The sequence below is a fragment of the Solea solea genome, chromosome 18 (genome assembly GCF_958295425.1).
Source record: "Solea solea chromosome 18, fSolSol10.1, whole genome shotgun sequence".
In the NCBI taxonomy this organism is placed as follows: domain Eukaryota; kingdom Metazoa; phylum Chordata; class Actinopteri; order Pleuronectiformes; family Soleidae; genus Solea; species Solea solea.
The window spans coordinates 23,068,442-23,084,591 of record NC_081151.1 but is presented as its reverse complement, the minus strand read 5'-3'; the positions used below and the strand labels follow the sequence as shown (position 1 = coordinate 23,084,591).

The following is a 16,150-nucleotide window of genomic DNA, read 5'->3' as shown; positions in this document are numbered from 1 at the left end:
AGACAAGATCAGAAACTCTCTCTTTTCTTACAATAAAAATCATACGGTGGTTCAGTCGACACCTCTTGAAAGAAAAGAGAAAGTGTCAATTTCCAACTCTAGATATCTCAGGGAAAATTTCCTCCACATTTTCTTTTGCACTTCTTTTCCCTAAACAAAATGGCCACATACGTTAATATATCATTCAGGAGACAGATGAAACAAAATGAGAGAGAGAGAAAATATTTAGCTCTCTTGCTCCAGGGAAGTCATATAATGCTAATATCCAGTGTTACGCTTCATCTGCTGCATGTGCATGTTTGCACTTGTTCCCTAACATTTTTTACAGGACCACCAATAACCAATCAGTTTATCTTAAGACTTCTTAAAAAGTCTATACTTTCATAAGATAAATGTTTTTTTGAATTTTCTGTTTGTGGCTGAGCACGACTGTGTTTTATTGGTCTCGCATGCAAACAAACCCTCACCTGTCAGAGAAACCTGTGATACTTAAACCTTCAGTGCCTCAGGGTGAGAATATGAGCAGCCTCATTCTGTCAGGGAAGAAAATTGTGATTTCAAACAAAGACAGACAGAGTTCTCCTCTAAGCTCCACAGAAGCAGTTTGCAATTATAATGTCAGGATTTTTCTCGCATTAATGCTGCTGTTTTTTGCCCAAAACACAAGCAGGAGTTCAGTACTGAGGTGAAGCTATCACCTGCCCAAAGACCAGTCTCTGAGGCTGTTCTGGATGAGATAACCCAAGTGGGTGGATTACCTGCTCAGGAAAACAAAGAAGAAAACGTTATGACGATGGAGAAACTAGTTCTGGAAGTACCCGAATGCTCTGCCATGAGGAATGTCTTCACAGAGATACAGCAACTAGTCGGGACTGGACGCAGCATTCAGGTAAAAAGTCTGTTTATGCTTCTACCAGATGTCGTTAATTCCTCCACATAGAGGCTTTAGACGCAAAGAAAACATGAACAGGAACTTTAAAAGTCATGGTCTTTTGGCTCTGTTGACATACATTCACTCTGGACACAAAGCCACTACTTACCTGAGGCAAATGTAGCATTAAACTTACAACCACAGAACAAAGAGCTGACAAATTTGGCTGCCACTAAGTTGGAAACAAAAATTTTGGCAAATTTACTTTGACTTTCTGTGGTTTTATCGTCCTATTGTGAGGATTTGAGACGCCCTAATGCTAAAAAATTAAAGGTATTGAAGATGCGTTAGTCTCAAGTGAGTGACATTTTTCTGTCATCCACTCACCCACCCGGACCGCACCATACCATTAACTCCGGTACCCCAAAAGGAAGGGTGCAAAAATTGGAATGGTTTGGACCGGTTATGTTGGTACTATTCCTCATGGAAACGCAAAAAAAAAAAATACGTACCAAACTGAACTCCACTCGCTTTCATTGACTTTGTACTGTATATAATCTCTATAAACCAAAGAAACCACTTCCATTCAGTGAGTCAGAATATGGATATATTAAACACAGACCAGTAATTCTAATTAGAATAATTGTGACTCTCAATGGGACAACGTACTCAGAATGAACCTTTCAAATAATTCAAAATAAGCAGGATGTGGCTGGACTTGATGTTGTTTAATGTTTAATCACAGGAGGAGGCACCAGAGACGCTGGTGACACCCACCAGTGATATGGAGGCTTGTCTACACAGACTGGTCGCTCAAATCCTGAGTTGCAAGAATCGCCCGGCTGAGCTCAGCCCAACAGCAATGGCCCGGCAGGTGGAGGAAGCTCAGGTAGCACGAAAAAATGACTTATTTGATGCTTTCGTCATATAGATATAAAAAACCAACCCCAAAGTCTTGAATTTGAATTTGAAGTCTTAGTAATTTGTTTTTATTTGGTAATAATCAACCTGTGCATGAACAATACAGGCTTTGACCGATTTGTTCTGTGTGTTTACTCTCACCTGCTGAGTACAGCAGTGCAGAGACGCTGCCCAGGCCCAGGTGTCTTTGCTCTGTCACCTGAGAGGAGCTGATGCTGAGAACGGGGACGTGTTGGACGATCAGTGGAGCGCCGCTGCTCAGGATGCAGCTGCTGTCATCCAGAGCAAAGAGGCCGAGTTGCAGCTGGTGAACGACTACTGTGGACAGACCCAGACAATCAGGACCACGGTGGAGAGACAGGCCGCAGAACTGGACGATGTGAAAAAGTGAGTTTTTATCTCTGTTTAGGTCCTATCAACATGTATAATTTACCCTGACAAATGTTTTTTTATAGTTTTTCAGCCACTGCACAAGTTTTTCTTCTCACCATCTCAGCCTCAAACTCTGTTTTTGTCACAGTTAAAGTACAATCATTATCCTCTTTTATGTGGTACGATATGACTTCAGTGGGTCAAGGAAGCAAAAACTTGAGCTTTTATTGTATTTGTTGGATAAACATTCCTATCTGACACAGCTGCATCAACGTAGACCAACTTGCCTTGTTTTTTCTTTCTCCTATCTTCTGAGATGTGGTCATGTGATAAAGTCACATCCAAACTATCTCTAGAATCTTGTTAAGAAAACAAATTGGTCTAACCAAGTAAGGTATATTTAATATTGTAGAAGGCCCCCAATATACACTTATTATGCAGATGATACTTTGCTATTATATTACGGTTTGATGCTAACTTCAGTCTTTCTTCTAGGTCTCCAGAACAGAGCAGCTCCAAGGAGGCAGAGAAGCTCTGCTCCATACAGAAGAACATGGAGGCAAACAGAACAGTGTTTGGAGACTTGCTCTTGATCTTCACCAAGTTGTGTCCTCACCTCAGCCAGTCTGAGCGAGCGTCCGCACACGCTGAGCAGAAGAACCTACTCGAGAAGTGGAGAGGCCTGGAAAGAGCCACGGAGAGGAACCTTAATCGCGCAAACGTCACTTCCCATGAGATCTGCAGCATCCAGGCGCAGACATTAACCCTCCAGGAACACCTGGACGCAATTGAGAAAGATCTTGAGGGAAAATCTCCTTCAGTTACTCAGTGGAATTGCAGGAAAGCTCAGCAACTGATGGAGGCAAATGCTGAGGTTAAAGCCGCACAGCAGAGATACCTCTATCTGCTGCAGATTTTAGAAACACTGTTGCTCAGCTCACGGTGGGAGGCGGAAACAAAAGAAGTACAACAGCGTTTCCAGACGATTGAAGATAAACTGAACCACACCAAGGAGCTAGTGTCCAACCACACCCAGACCAGCAGCAACCCCGTCATGGAGAAGATCATCACAGTGATGAGCGATGGCCTCGTGTGGGCCAAACAGACCGAGAGTGACATTGAGGGCAGAAGGAGGAGGGTGCCGCTCCTGCCTGAAGAGGTTCACCACCAGCTCAGAGATCTGAAGAAGCTGCAGTCTGAGGTCATGGGCAAACAGGGCCAACTGGAGTTACTGGTGGAGGAAGTGATGGAGCTCCTTCCACAGCTGGACCAAAGCGAGGAGGTGCCCATGGTTCGTGCTTCTCTTCAAACCCTCAATCAACTCTCAAACTCCACTTCTGATAAGCTAGCTGCAGCTGTGAGAGAGATAGAGTCAGGGCTGCAGACCAGAGAGAAGATGTCACAGCAGATTGCTGATCTGGATTCATGGGTGATGGCTCATCTGCACCGAGAGGCCTCCAGGGCTGAAGACGGGGATTCGAGGAGCCAGGCCGAACTGGAACGTAGAGCTCGTCAGATACAGGAGACGCTGACTGAGGCTGATAAACTAGCTGCTGTCTGTGAGGCGCTGTTGATGAAGAGCAGAGATATTTCCTCTGAACTCAGTGTCTCAGAGAACTGTCAGCTTTTTGAAAAGCTTTCTAATCTGCAGGAGGACATCAGAGCTATTAGCAGCTACGAAAAGACCAACAAGAAGGAGCTGGACGAAGTCCTCCAGACTGTAGATTCAAACAAGAAAAAACTGGACGCCATTGAACAAAGCTTGAGGCAGATGATGTTGGACCTCAGCAGACACAGGTTTCCCATCACAACTGAGTCTCTGCAACCTTTGAAGCCTTTCAAAAACCAGATCCTGGAGCATAAATCCCAGATTGACCTCCTGCAGCCCTGGATTCCACAGGAAAAGGCAGTAGAACTACACGCTGTCATTTCTGAAATCCACAACAAAATCATCAACCTGGAAACTAAATCCAGAGACCATGAGAGGTACCTGAACATGAGGAAACGTGTGGAGGAGCTCAGGGACCAAGTTCAGGACCGGGTTCGACAAACCAAAGAGGACAATAAAGGGCTGGAGGAGAAGTACAAAATCTGTCAGACCCTCCTCATCCAGTTGCCTCTGGTAAAGTGGTTTTGTGAGGAGGCTCACTCTGAACTTCAGGCGATCATCTCTGACCTCTACCCTTCTCAGCAGTCGGCAGAAAAACAGAGGCTCAAACAGACCGAGGAGAACCTCGACATGTGGCAGATCATGCTCTACAACAACCTCAGCATCATCGAGTGGGACCTGCTCAAGGAACTGGACCTTGAATCGGTGAAAAAAGACACTCAAGGTTTCCTTGTGTTGGTCCAGCAGCAGCTTCAGAAACACACCGAGCTGGAGCCTTATGAAGCTGCGGTGAGCGAAGAATATCAGAGAGTTCTGTCTTTGAAAAAGACGATGGAGTCAAAAATGAGAGCGGTGGAGATTTTAGAGCAAAAGAAGGGAAAGAGAAAAGACGGAAAACAAGATCTGATGGTGTTGAGGAACTCTGTCCTCAGTGACTGCCAATCCAGAATGGTAAGTCACTTTGTTCCCCTCTGTTTTTTATTGTTCATGTTTGAATTTGTTCTCATGTTGTATTTATTTATATAAAATCAGTTTCAAGATCTGGTTCAAATTTATAATTATCCTTTAACTGAACTGCAGGAAAGCGTCCTCCAGGCCAGGGAGTCTCTGAGAGGCTACACCAGTGCCGTGAAACGAGCCGCGCTCTTCTTGAGAGACGTCGAGGTCTCTCTGCTGCCACCACACAGCTCTGCTGGACTCTGCAGCGAGAGGCTGGAGGAGATCCAGAAGGCTTTGTCTGCGCTGCAGCAGCAGTTCCAGACTCACGTGGAGCAGCTCCAGAGTCAGTTCTCTCTGCATAATCTCCTGTCGCCACAGAAGGCAGAGCAGCTCCAGGAGAACATCCTGAGTCAGCTCCTGGTCAGGATGTCCTCTCTGCAGGCCAAAGGTCACCACCAGCTGGAGTCTCTCAGCAGGTATCACAAAGAAAAAATCCTGTCTCTTCAACGGGAGTTGGTGGTTCATGTATCTGTAAATATTCACCAAAATGACTGATAAAACGCTTTGTGGCCGTCTTTCAGGTGTGCAGAACATCACAGAACTTACATCAAGTGTGGAGATGAACTAATCCAGCGTTTGAAGAGTGCAGAGGAGAGCCTGCTACAGTTCATCTCTCAGAAACCCACCTGTCTCTCTGACTGCACTGACCAGGAGGCAAAGCTTGCGGTACGTACTGTCACTGACCGAGTGGCCGCAGTCTTTACCGCCGTCTCTTTCTCGTCCATCGTTAAAGTTTCCCCATTCTCGTGCAGGCTCTGTGTGAGGAGGAGGAGTCTCTGCTCAGGCGCATGCACGACATGAAGGAGTGGTGTCCGGAGCCGAGCTGTCGCGGCGGCAGAGAGGCCGCGGTGACCGCCGTCTGGAAACGAGTGATCAGACTGTGGCGCTGCACCCGGGAGCTGGCAGCTCGCAGTAAACAGAGGATCGTGGAGTGGACGGAGGTCACCAACAGCGTGAGTTTGAGCTTTACGTCGCACATCTGTGGCAATTACAGCGTCCCGCAGTTTGGTAACTGATCATTCTCCATCAATACGTCAAAGAATTTAACAGCAGACGTGTCATTAATCATGGATAATTTCCATCCATCTTCTATCTCTTTATCCTCCACATGAGGGTCGCTGGTGTCAATCCCAGCTGACATAGGGCGAAAGGCGGTGGACACCCTGGACAGGACAGCAGTCCATCACAGGGACACATATAGAGACAAACACCCACTCAGACCTACGGTCAAAACCAGGGAAATAAATGAAACGCGTGTTCTCTCCTCCTCGCAGGTGGAGAAGGCATCGACTGTGCTGGACCAGGTGGAGGCGGAGCTCCCCGATGCCTCGCAGGCGAAGGCCTCCGCTGAGGAGCTCCATGACCTGCTGCAGTCCTGGGAACAGTACCAGGACCGGCTTGACTGTGAGCACCGATCGCTGTCGGCGCTGGAACTGCGCGCCGCAAGAATGCTGGGTGTCCCCGCCCACCTTGAGGAGGCCCCGCCCACTCCACTCTGTCAGCAGCTGCAGGCGATGCAGGCCCGATACGGCAGGTAGGACTTTTATTTCAGAACTTGAATCAAATCACAAAATCACAGCAGCGAAGGGTTTAAACATCTACAGCTGCTGCTCTGTGTGTGTGTGTGTGTGTGTGTGTCCACAGTGTGAAGCAGAGGAGCAGGGAGGGTTTGGAGGCGACCAGGTCAGAGCTGGAGCACAGAGAGAAGGTCCAGAAGGATCTGCAGGGCGTCAGAGTTTGGCTGCAGGCTGCAGACACTCTTCTGTCAGAGATGGAGAGAAACAACAGCACACAAGAGCTGCAGGTGAGACACACGGCTGCTTTCATGCTTTTAAAACACATGCTCTCTCAATGATTTATGGTGACAAATGAATGGTATTATACCTATTTTTGGTTCATGTTTTAATTTTAATGTTCTCCTGCTTTTAAAACTCTGCATAAACTCAGTAACTAGACTAAACTTCTTTATCTTTCCCTTCATCTCTTTGTTCTTTTCTCTTTCTCTCACATTCTTGTCACATCATAAGATAGTTCTCTAATTATAGCAAGAAGGTTTCTTGTTATAGTGACATTCTTTTCTTGTTTTTTCACCAGGTTTTAAGTCATAATCTGTAAAAAGAATTTAATTCAAAATTTGTTAAGAAAACAGACAAAAACACAAACTGCTTGTTAGAGATGATTAACATGATGTTTAGGTTATTAACCCTGAGTGCTCACGCGGCACATGTGCACTGTTGGTAAATAATACACAACTCCTTATATGGACGTTCTGGGTGTGTGTCTTTATAGGTCACATATTCAGGCTTCTATCATCTTCTATGTTGTTGAGTCAAAGTTATGATTCATTTTATATCAGAAGTCACAACATAGACATCGTCTTTATTGAAAGAAGAGACTCTATATTGCATGTACATGTGTTCTTATAGCCTCTGTATATTCATATACATGTTGACAGTGTAAATGCTCTGAGTTCTCAGGGTTAAAGTTTTGAATGAACGACGACAAAGTGACCGTTAAATATGAAACATGGGACCGTTGGTTTGGTGTTCAGTGTCTGACACACAGAATCACATCACTCTGGCCTTTGTCCCACAACCTGAGCAGAGGCCAAGTGCTGCACACACACACACACACACGCTGAACTCCCTCCCTCTCTCATAGCAGACAGCTTTTGTTCCCTGTTGTAAGTCGATCTTCCAGGTTTCCTCAGTTTCAGCTGTTGTTCTGCTCTTGTGAGGACTCTCTTCACATAATGTATTCACGGGGAAAACTCCAAAAGCCTGTAAACAAACAGTTCCTCTGAGCGAGGACATCGAGGACAAAACATGAAACATTCAGTCCTCTCTGTTAACGGTCTGTAAGAAATGGATATAACCTTTCATGTGGCAGTGGAATTAATCCTGAAAAAACAGCTCTGTTTTTTGGAATTAATTAGATAATTTCCCCCCAAAATTGTATATTTTTAATATTAATTTACTTTTATTAACTTTAAAATCCTTTTTTTCAATTCTGCGTTTTTTTCCATCCTTATCTCAAAAAACATATTTTCTGCTGTTCTTCAGAATTAATCAGACAATTTTCACTAAAATGTTATATTATTTTGTTTCATTGTTAAAATGTTGGATAATTTTTCATCCCAAAAAATATTCTGAGATACATTTCCCTGTGATTTTCTTCTCTGTTTTTCAGAGTTTTTCAGAATCATTTTTCCCTAAAAATATATATTTTTCGCTTAGTTTTTTGAATTTAGATCTTTATTTTTCCAAAATATCTCATAAAGTTTCTCTTCTCTTCTGTCTGTGGTTCAGGAGGTCCACAGTCAGCTCTATACCCAGAAGGCTTTGCTGCAGCGCATCATGGAGAGACTGAAAATGAAATACTCTGACATGGACACGCCCATCCCGGTCGAGATCGAGGGTCAAATGCAGGAGGTCAATCAGTCTCTGCAGGGAGTGGAAGTCAAGGTATGTAGAAGTTTTTGCATATTTACAGAATCTTCACGAGTCAGAATCTGCACAAGTCAGAATCTGCACAAGTCAGAATCTGCACAAGTCAGAATATGCACAAGTCAGAATCTGCACAAGTCAGAATCTTCCGTGCGGCTGTTCCTCAGTGTGACTGTCGTCATGTTTGTTTGTGTTGGTCAGGTGGGCAAGGCCGTGGAGAGGAGTGGTCCCGTCCACAGGCTCGGGGCGAAGCTGTCTGAGCTCCAGGCTGGACTGAGGTCAGTTCAGGACAGACTGGACCAGAGGAGCCCGACCGTGATCGAGGCAAAGGTCACTCAGAAGGTGGGCGGACACCATAAAACTGATAAAATAGACTCATTTGGGACAATATGATGCTTAAAAAACATGTTTTCCTTCACGGTTATGTCTGCACAGCGAGTGTGGGACGAGCTGGACGTGTGGCACTCGTGTCTCGCGTCAGTTGAGGTGGACATCCAGGACCTGGACAAACCTGAGGAGGCGCTTAGCCTCACGGAGAAGCTGGTGGAGGTCCAGCAGCTTCACTCGCAACTGTCCAAACGGGCCGAGCAGAGGACCACGCTCCTCAGCAAGGTCAGAAAAAAAAACACGTCACTTCGTCTCATTTGTTTCACATGTTTAATCAAAGCTTTAAATCTGTGTGTGTGTGTGTATCTTCTCAGACTCACACGTGGCTTCAGGAGCATCGCGAGATGATCAGCAGCTCCAAGAGCTGGATGGCAGAAGCTCAGTCGTGGCTCGCTGCTCCCTGCACCTACACCACGTCTAAATGTCTGAGCAGCCACGTTCAGTCTCTGCAGGTTAGAAAAACACTGTCACGCTTCAGTCTGAAGCCTGGAGCGAGAAGTTCCATCTGGAAGTCACCAGAGAAGTGACCGACCTCAGAGCAGGAGATAGCGACGTGATGTCCACAGCTTTCATCACCCTCGCCTTTCTTTTCAGATGGTGTTGAGCGACTCGGCTCAGATCCGCACCACGCTGCAGGGCTTCAGCTCGGTGCTGAAGGAAATGTCTCAGGTGTGCGAGGTCACCGCCCTCAAACAGCAGCTGCTGGACGCCGACCACCAGGTGGCCGAGGTTCAAGATGGCTTCACCGCTCCTCTGGCTCACCTGCAGCACGCCGCCGCCGTGAGTCCATGGGTTTCTCCTTCACTCTTCTCTTAGATGATGATGATGATGATGATGTGTTGTGTCTCATCGGTGGCGTCTGGATTTCCAGGAGGTGGAGGCCATCGAGAGCGAGGTCAAGAGGATGGAGCACGACGTCACGGAGATCAAGACTTCCTTATCGTCTCCAGAGGCTTTCCCCAGTCCACGAGAGGAGCACCTGAAGGTGAGATGAGGAACAGGAAACAGGACTCTATGTGTGTGTGTGTGTGAGGAACTGAAGTCGTGACTGACTTCCTGGTTTGCAGGGGGTCGAGCAAAGGATCGAGTCCATGAGGAAAACAGTGGCCGAGATCCAGAGGTGTAAGCCAGGCCTTTGTCTTCCAGAGAAGGCAGATGAGACTCTGACTGTCTTCTCTGTTGTGGATCAGCTCCAGACTCAGCTGTTGGAACTGGAAAAGGTCAGTCCAATCGACCGACCAACCGACCAACCAATCGACCAACTGACCAACCAATCAATTAACCATTTAAGTTTAATTGTTGACACAACATGTCCTCTAGAGGGCGGTGCTGAGTACAAAGGTTCAGGTATCGGCAAACACGGCGACCACTGAAGAGGTCGTTTTATCGTACTTGATCCGAAATAGACTGAAAAACAAGTGTATTTGGTGGTGGTGGAATCTAAAACCACTGAAGTCGTCCCTAATCTGGATTATAACTTGTTGATGTCGCCGATGAGGGGGATTGATGACATTTTCAGTATTTCTGTATGTCATAAACGCCTGTAAAGATTCTTCATTGCCATTTCCCTGACTGATTGGACGATGAACCCTACAATGCCCACGCGATTCCCGTTTTACAGACAAATTTTACGGACAAACGGCTCAGTTTGTCTCCCTCTTAATATAATTGGGCTTTCTGGCCAACGCTTTAAACTCGTCTCCTCTGTTTTCCCCTCACAGAAAGTCCCTGCTCTGTTCATCCAGCAGCCGGCGACACCGGTCCAAACCAAAGCACAGTCAGCCGAGCAGAAGACCAGCGAGGTGGAGGACGAGGTGAGTGCGGGTCCAGTACTGTGCTTTCATCCAAAAGAAAATGACATCAGTCCTTGAATCCTGCGTTCACAGTTTGGCTTTAATGCCTCAGAAACAATACATTGGATTTTCTTTGAAAACTTGTTGTTAATCTGTTGAATTTTCACTGAATGGTGACGTCATGTGACTCTCTTTATCATGAAAGCACACACAGTATGAAAGCAGCACAGAAACAGGAATCATGGGGTGAAAAAAAAGAGTCTTTTGGAGGTTAAATGCAGTTTTTACAGGCATATCAACTGGGATTGAGCACAGATTAGAAGTCACTTTGACTGTTTCCTTGTGTTTTCATCTGCTCTCTTTGGAAATCTCACCCTTAATGTGTATATATGAACCGGTTTGATTAAGGCCTGACTAGACAATCATCTTGTTTTACTAAGAATCTGCCAACTGGGGGCGTATTTTGTGAATGTAAACATCTTAAATTGAATGAAAATGGTCTTCAATTAGTCTTAATTTGCTGTTTCCTCAGAAGGAAGACGCAGAGGACGGCCACATCAAAATTGTCCACGTGGAAGACGACGTCCTGAGGAGAAGTGGAGCCGCGCTGTTGACCGTGGAGCGGTCAACACCTGAGCAGAGACGGTCGCCTGACCCCGCTCAGGTAAGACGAGCAGGGAGACGCTGTCCCCTCACTGATGAACACTGTGTCCTCACTCGTCTACATGACACTGTGTTAGTAAACTGGAACAAAGTCCAGAGAGTGTGTTACTAACACTAACAAACGGTGTGAAATACTCCTCCTGTGTGTTTTCCCTGCTTGCCTTAAACTCATTTCTCACTTCTTCTTTTTTTAATTTTGCTTCATTAAATCCTTTAACACACAGGCGGCTCTGGGACAATCGACCAATGTTTGCGGCTTTGCTGTGAATTCATCACAAGTAATATTTTCACATCCTTAAACATTATGCTGCCATTTATTTAAAAAGAAATATTTTTCTCCTGAAGTTTAAAACATGGCTGCCAGCAGGAACATCAGAAAAATCTCACTGTGAGACAGACATTTCCAACAGGAAACTGAAGTTTGTAAAACACTCACTCTCCCACACCAAACCCCATAGAGAAAATCAGTGATTTTAACTTCACAGCACACAGGAGTTGTTGATACACTGCTGCCTCCATCACTATTTCAAATGTCTTATTTTGTATTATTCTGCATTAAAAATCCTTCTCCCAGACTAACTTCAGTGACAAAAAGTGACCACACGAGGGTTAGGGTTAGCAGTAGACCAGCAGCTCCTGTGTCACCGTGAGCTAAAATCACTGATTTTCTCTATGGGGTTTGGTGGAGGGAGAATAAGCGGTTTACAAAATATAGGTTCCTGCTAGAAAAGTTCAAATAAAGTTGAATAAATTCATTCTGAAGACTTGACATGAGAGACTTCATAAGACGAGTCTCTCATAAAGTGGTTCAAATCAGTTTTTTTATGTCCCCACTGGCAGAGCTCATGTTCTGGGAAGAGCACATGGTGTAGTACCTGTATGTGAGAAACTCAACTATCACATCAAGATAATCCATAACCCTTGACCACATTTTAATTGAAATTGACAGATTTAATTTACATTACACTATGTAAATGATATCTACGTGTGAGTGAGTGCACAAGTAAACATTATTATATAAAGAAACATCATGTGCTGCTTTTAGTGCATAATAAATAAAACAGCTCAGTGTCCCAGGCGTACTTTTGACTCCGCCCCCCGCCCCTGCTCCCGCCCCCACCCCCCCTCCCTCCTTGCCCCGTGTTTCCATGTCAACAGCACGAGCACCAAGGCAAAGTGCTTCAAGCTGAAGAAGCTGCAGAGAAAAAAGACAGCAGTGAGGAGCAGGGAGGTGTTTGGTGGTGGCTCTGGGAAACTTTCCTGGGCTCTTCTGCTCCTCCACAGGTAAACAAAGAAAGGCTGTCGAGAGCAACTGTGGAGACGAAAATCAAGAACTAAACCTTCTCTTCTAACCCTCACAGACCCTCAGTCAGATACTTTACACAGTTTCCACACTGGATACTAGAAATCTATGAAAGTTTCAGTTAAATGAAAGAAAAGTTAAATGAAAGATTTGTCGTAATTATGTTATGATGGGAAACTATACAGCTGTGTGGATAATCCCTGACCTGGGTCACTCTGCTCCTCACATATACTACCTTCATCCTTCATTCATCTCATTAATCTCTTTTCACCCCGTTCCCTCCTCTGGATTTTGTTCTTCCTCTAGAGGGCAGTGTGGGTTAGGCTTTTGTAACGTGACAGAGTGTTTTCTCTCTCTCTCTCTCTCTCTCTCACTCCTTCACAAGTGTGAACATTTTCAGCTGCGTGTGAATAAACAGATTAGTTCTAACGTGTCCTTGTTGGTGTCAGGAGGTGACGGAGGTTTCAGGTCCAGAGGAGTCTGAAGCTCCAGAAGCTGCTCCTGAGGTTTCAGGTCCAGAGGAGTCTGCAGCTGCTGAAGCTGCTGCAGGACAAGGCTCTGAACACAGTCCAGAAGAGACACAGGTAACTGTAAAACCTCATTATTGTTTCTCAGCCTGTTTATCAGGATAAGTGTGGACATATTCAGTATTTCCAACCTGATGAGAAATGAATTCAAATGGACTCAAATTGAATATTTAATGGTTGGTTGTTGTTAATTTCAGCCTTTGAGAAAATTGATGCTCAAACACAAAATTCCAGGTCAAAATCTGAACCTCCCTCTCGTAGGAACCTTTGACTTCTTCTAGAACTTTTTTCTTTTCTCTGCAACAAAACCCTCAGAAGTCCAAACCAAGAACACCAGCTACTACTCTGACCTGATCTAGATCTTCCAATTTCTATCTAACCGTAGACCTCTTCTGAAATAAAGCCAAGATTCCAAGGCTTCAGGAATCTTCGAGAGCTCACTTTGTGGTATTAAGTATTTTCTTAAAAAGAGCCACTGGATTGTTCAGTAGAGCAGGGAACGCAGGAGTTAACGTAACTAAGTTTTAAGTCCGTAACGTTTGTGTCCCTTCCTTTAACCGAGTGTCTGAGTAACTGTGTGACTGCGTGTCTTGTTTTAACGGACTGACCTGACTGATCTTCTAACCCTGCTCATGTTTCTTCAGGATGTTGAGGGCGACACTGACATCACAGGAGCAAGTTCATCAGAGGCTTTATCAAACCCTGAGGGCACAGTCACAGCTCAGTCCCTGCCTGAGAGCATGGTAAACACCACCGTAACCACCGTAAAAGCCTCCAAACCCGACTCTGACCCCCAGCAGAAATGTGTCGTCTCCTAAATCTAGAGCTTAGAACCTTCTCCCTTCTTCTAGAAGCAATCCTACCACACCAGTGTTTTCTACAACTTTTGAGTCTGTCAATCTTCTCACCTCTTTGATTTATGACTTTTAAATCAATTCAACAATCAAATATAGATTTTAAGGCTTGTCTTGCATTTTCTAGAATTTAACACTTAGTCTTTGTGATCAAGTTATCCTTAGCAAAGTCTATAATTCCAAACTGTACCTCTACCCTACAAAATATGTTTTCTAGAACTACAACTGAAAAATATATCTCCCAAATCTGTGAGCTAAACTAAAAGTTCTGGAGGATTTCATGTCAGATTTTCTAGAGCAAAAATATATCTGCCACAAAATCTAAACTTACCAACACTGGCGCCTCAATCCAGAGCTCAGATGATGGTCTTCGTGAAATGTATGTTCTGCGTGGCTCTTTTTCTCGACAATGTCCTTATGACTCATCGTTTCATCTCAAGACAAAACTAGAACATTAGTTTCTTCTTCTACAACCTGCTTTAGAACTACCAAACCTTCCCAGATCCCACTTAACAGGACCAGTATCTTCTGGAATTACGTCTTGGAGAAAATTGAAACTCAAACCCAAGATTCCAGATCAAAATCTGAACCTCCCTCTCGTACAAACTCCCTTCTTCTTGATCCGTCTGTAGAACCTTTGATGTCTTCTAGAACTTTTTTCCTTTCTCTGCAACAAAACCCTTCGAACTCCTGACTTTTGGTAGAACCAAATCTAGAACCTCGGCTACTTCTAATCTACCAACCGTAGAACTTCTTCTAGAATAATGCTACGATTCCAAGGTTTCGGGAATCTTCTACAACTCACTTGAGGCTTTGTCCAAAACTGCCAAAAACTTGTAACTTTTAGAAATTAGTCTAGATGGTTTTTCTTTCAACCAAGTCTAGAACACCTGACACAAATTCCTAGTTCCCCGACTTCTTCTAGAACTTTTCTCTAGAACCCTTTTCTCTACAAAGACCTCAGAACTCCTGACATTTGTAGAACCAAACCTAGAACACCAGCTACTTCTAATCTAGATCTTCCAGTTTCTATCCAACCGTAGAAGTCTTCCTAGCCAACAGTCCCAGGTCTTGGGGAATCTTCTGGAACAAGACCTGGAGCTCACCGACCTTGTAACTTCTAGAAATTAGTATTTTTCTCTTTCAACCTAAAGTCTAGAACACCTGACGTGTTCTAACACAAACCCCTAGATGCCCCAACTTCTTCTAGATATCTCAAACGCTTCAGTGCATTTACATGGCAGAGAATTCCAGATTTGTGTGGCCTTTGTTTACACAGGACGTGGTGACGACAGAGTCGGCGGTCGTCAGGGTAACGGTTGTTAGAGAGCAGACTTTCTGTGGTGGATGGTGTTTAACAGTCATGGGTTCGTGTTTTTATAAAAAGGCAGAAACAAACAAACAAAGTGTCCTTATTTTTGTGAACCATGTTTTTTTAATGTGTCTCTTAGGGATCGGTGATTTAAAGAAATCGTATTGTTTTACTGTCTGAGCTCATTTTTGCAAGTAAATAAACGTTGTCTGCTTGCTTCTATGCATCTGCCATTTTTATTTCCATAAGCTAAATATGACATAAAATAAACTGTTGTTAACACAGTTGATCAGCATAATCAGATTTACTCTCCATGGGACAGATTTTAGTGATTATTTTCAGACGATTGTGGCCATGAAAATGCACTGGTTTGACATTAAAAGTGATTAACACTCTGCCGCTGCAGGTGAAAACCTCCATATGTCATTCACTTTAGATTTCATCGGTTTGGAAAACTGCAAGTTGCACTAAATTCATCAACATCAACGATAAAAGATTGACGTAAAAATAAAAAATAAAAGCCTAAAAAGGCTTTGGACGTGTGAGGTTTCCACGTGCGGTCATACTGAGATGTCTTACGTTCTATTATATAGCATGTGCTAAACCTGTAAATTGTCTTTCCACTCTGTCCACATATCCACACATGATACACAAATACAAACAATAAACCACCACTCCTGCGTCGCTCTTTTTCTGTGTCAGGAGCTCGTGCTGGATCAGACCTGATCCCAGAGACACTCTCAGGTTTGACATGTGGTTCTATGACGGACCGACACCTAACTGTGCTGTGTTTGCCTCTTGTACAGCAGAGAATCCACAGGAAACGGGCAGGCAGTGCTCTGAATACAAGACTCACCTACTCCGGTTTGAGTCTACGATGTCTTAAGAACATGTTGACGTCTTTATCTCAGTGTTCGACTTTTCCAACAAGAAACTGAAGTTTGTAAACCACTCACTCTCCCACACCAAAGCCCATAGAGAAAATCCGTGATTTTAACATCATAGCACACAGGAGCTGTTGATCCACTGCTGCCTCCATCACTAAATTCAAATGTCTTATTTGAGTAAATTCTGCGATGAAAGATCTTCATTC

General features: G+C 44.5%; 1 protein-coding gene across 7 annotated transcripts in view; it reads left to right on the top strand.

Moving 5' to 3' along the window:
- syne2b (spectrin repeat containing, nuclear envelope 2b) overlaps window positions 1-16,150 on the top strand; it is a 108,262-nt gene that overhangs the window by 45,512 nt on the left and 46,600 nt on the right. For 4 of the 7 annotated variants that reach the window (XM_058614571.1, XM_058614574.1, XM_058614570.1 and 1 more), the window contains 21 exons: window positions 668-889; window positions 1,617-1,760; window positions 1,947-2,179; window positions 2,660-4,724; window positions 4,854-5,188; window positions 5,294-5,438; window positions 5,525-5,725; window positions 6,047-6,306; window positions 6,417-6,576; window positions 8,081-8,236; window positions 8,420-8,560; window positions 8,654-8,830; window positions 8,920-9,057; window positions 9,200-9,385; window positions 9,477-9,590; window positions 9,673-9,825; window positions 10,327-10,419; window positions 10,931-11,062; window positions 11,286-11,339; window positions 12,220-12,345; window positions 12,814-12,948. In XM_058614571.1, the coding sequence (XP_058470554.1) occupies window positions 668-889; window positions 1,617-1,760; window positions 1,947-2,179; window positions 2,660-4,724; window positions 4,854-5,188; window positions 5,294-5,438; window positions 5,525-5,725; window positions 6,047-6,306; window positions 6,417-6,576; window positions 8,081-8,236; window positions 8,420-8,560; window positions 8,654-8,830; window positions 8,920-9,057; window positions 9,200-9,385; window positions 9,477-9,590; window positions 9,673-9,825; window positions 10,327-10,419; window positions 10,931-11,062; window positions 11,286-11,339; window positions 12,220-12,345; window positions 12,814-12,948 (5,370 nt within the window). The remainder of the gene's footprint in view (window positions 1-667; window positions 890-1,616; window positions 1,761-1,946; window positions 2,180-2,659; window positions 4,725-4,853; window positions 5,189-5,293; window positions 5,439-5,524; window positions 5,726-6,046; window positions 6,307-6,416; window positions 6,577-8,080; window positions 8,237-8,419; window positions 8,561-8,653; window positions 8,831-8,919; window positions 9,058-9,199; window positions 9,386-9,476; window positions 9,591-9,672; window positions 9,826-10,326; window positions 10,420-10,930; window positions 11,063-11,285; window positions 11,340-12,219; window positions 12,346-12,813; window positions 12,949-16,150) is intronic. The other 3 variants (XM_058614568.1, XM_058614569.1, XM_058614573.1) reach the window with 3 other exon arrangements.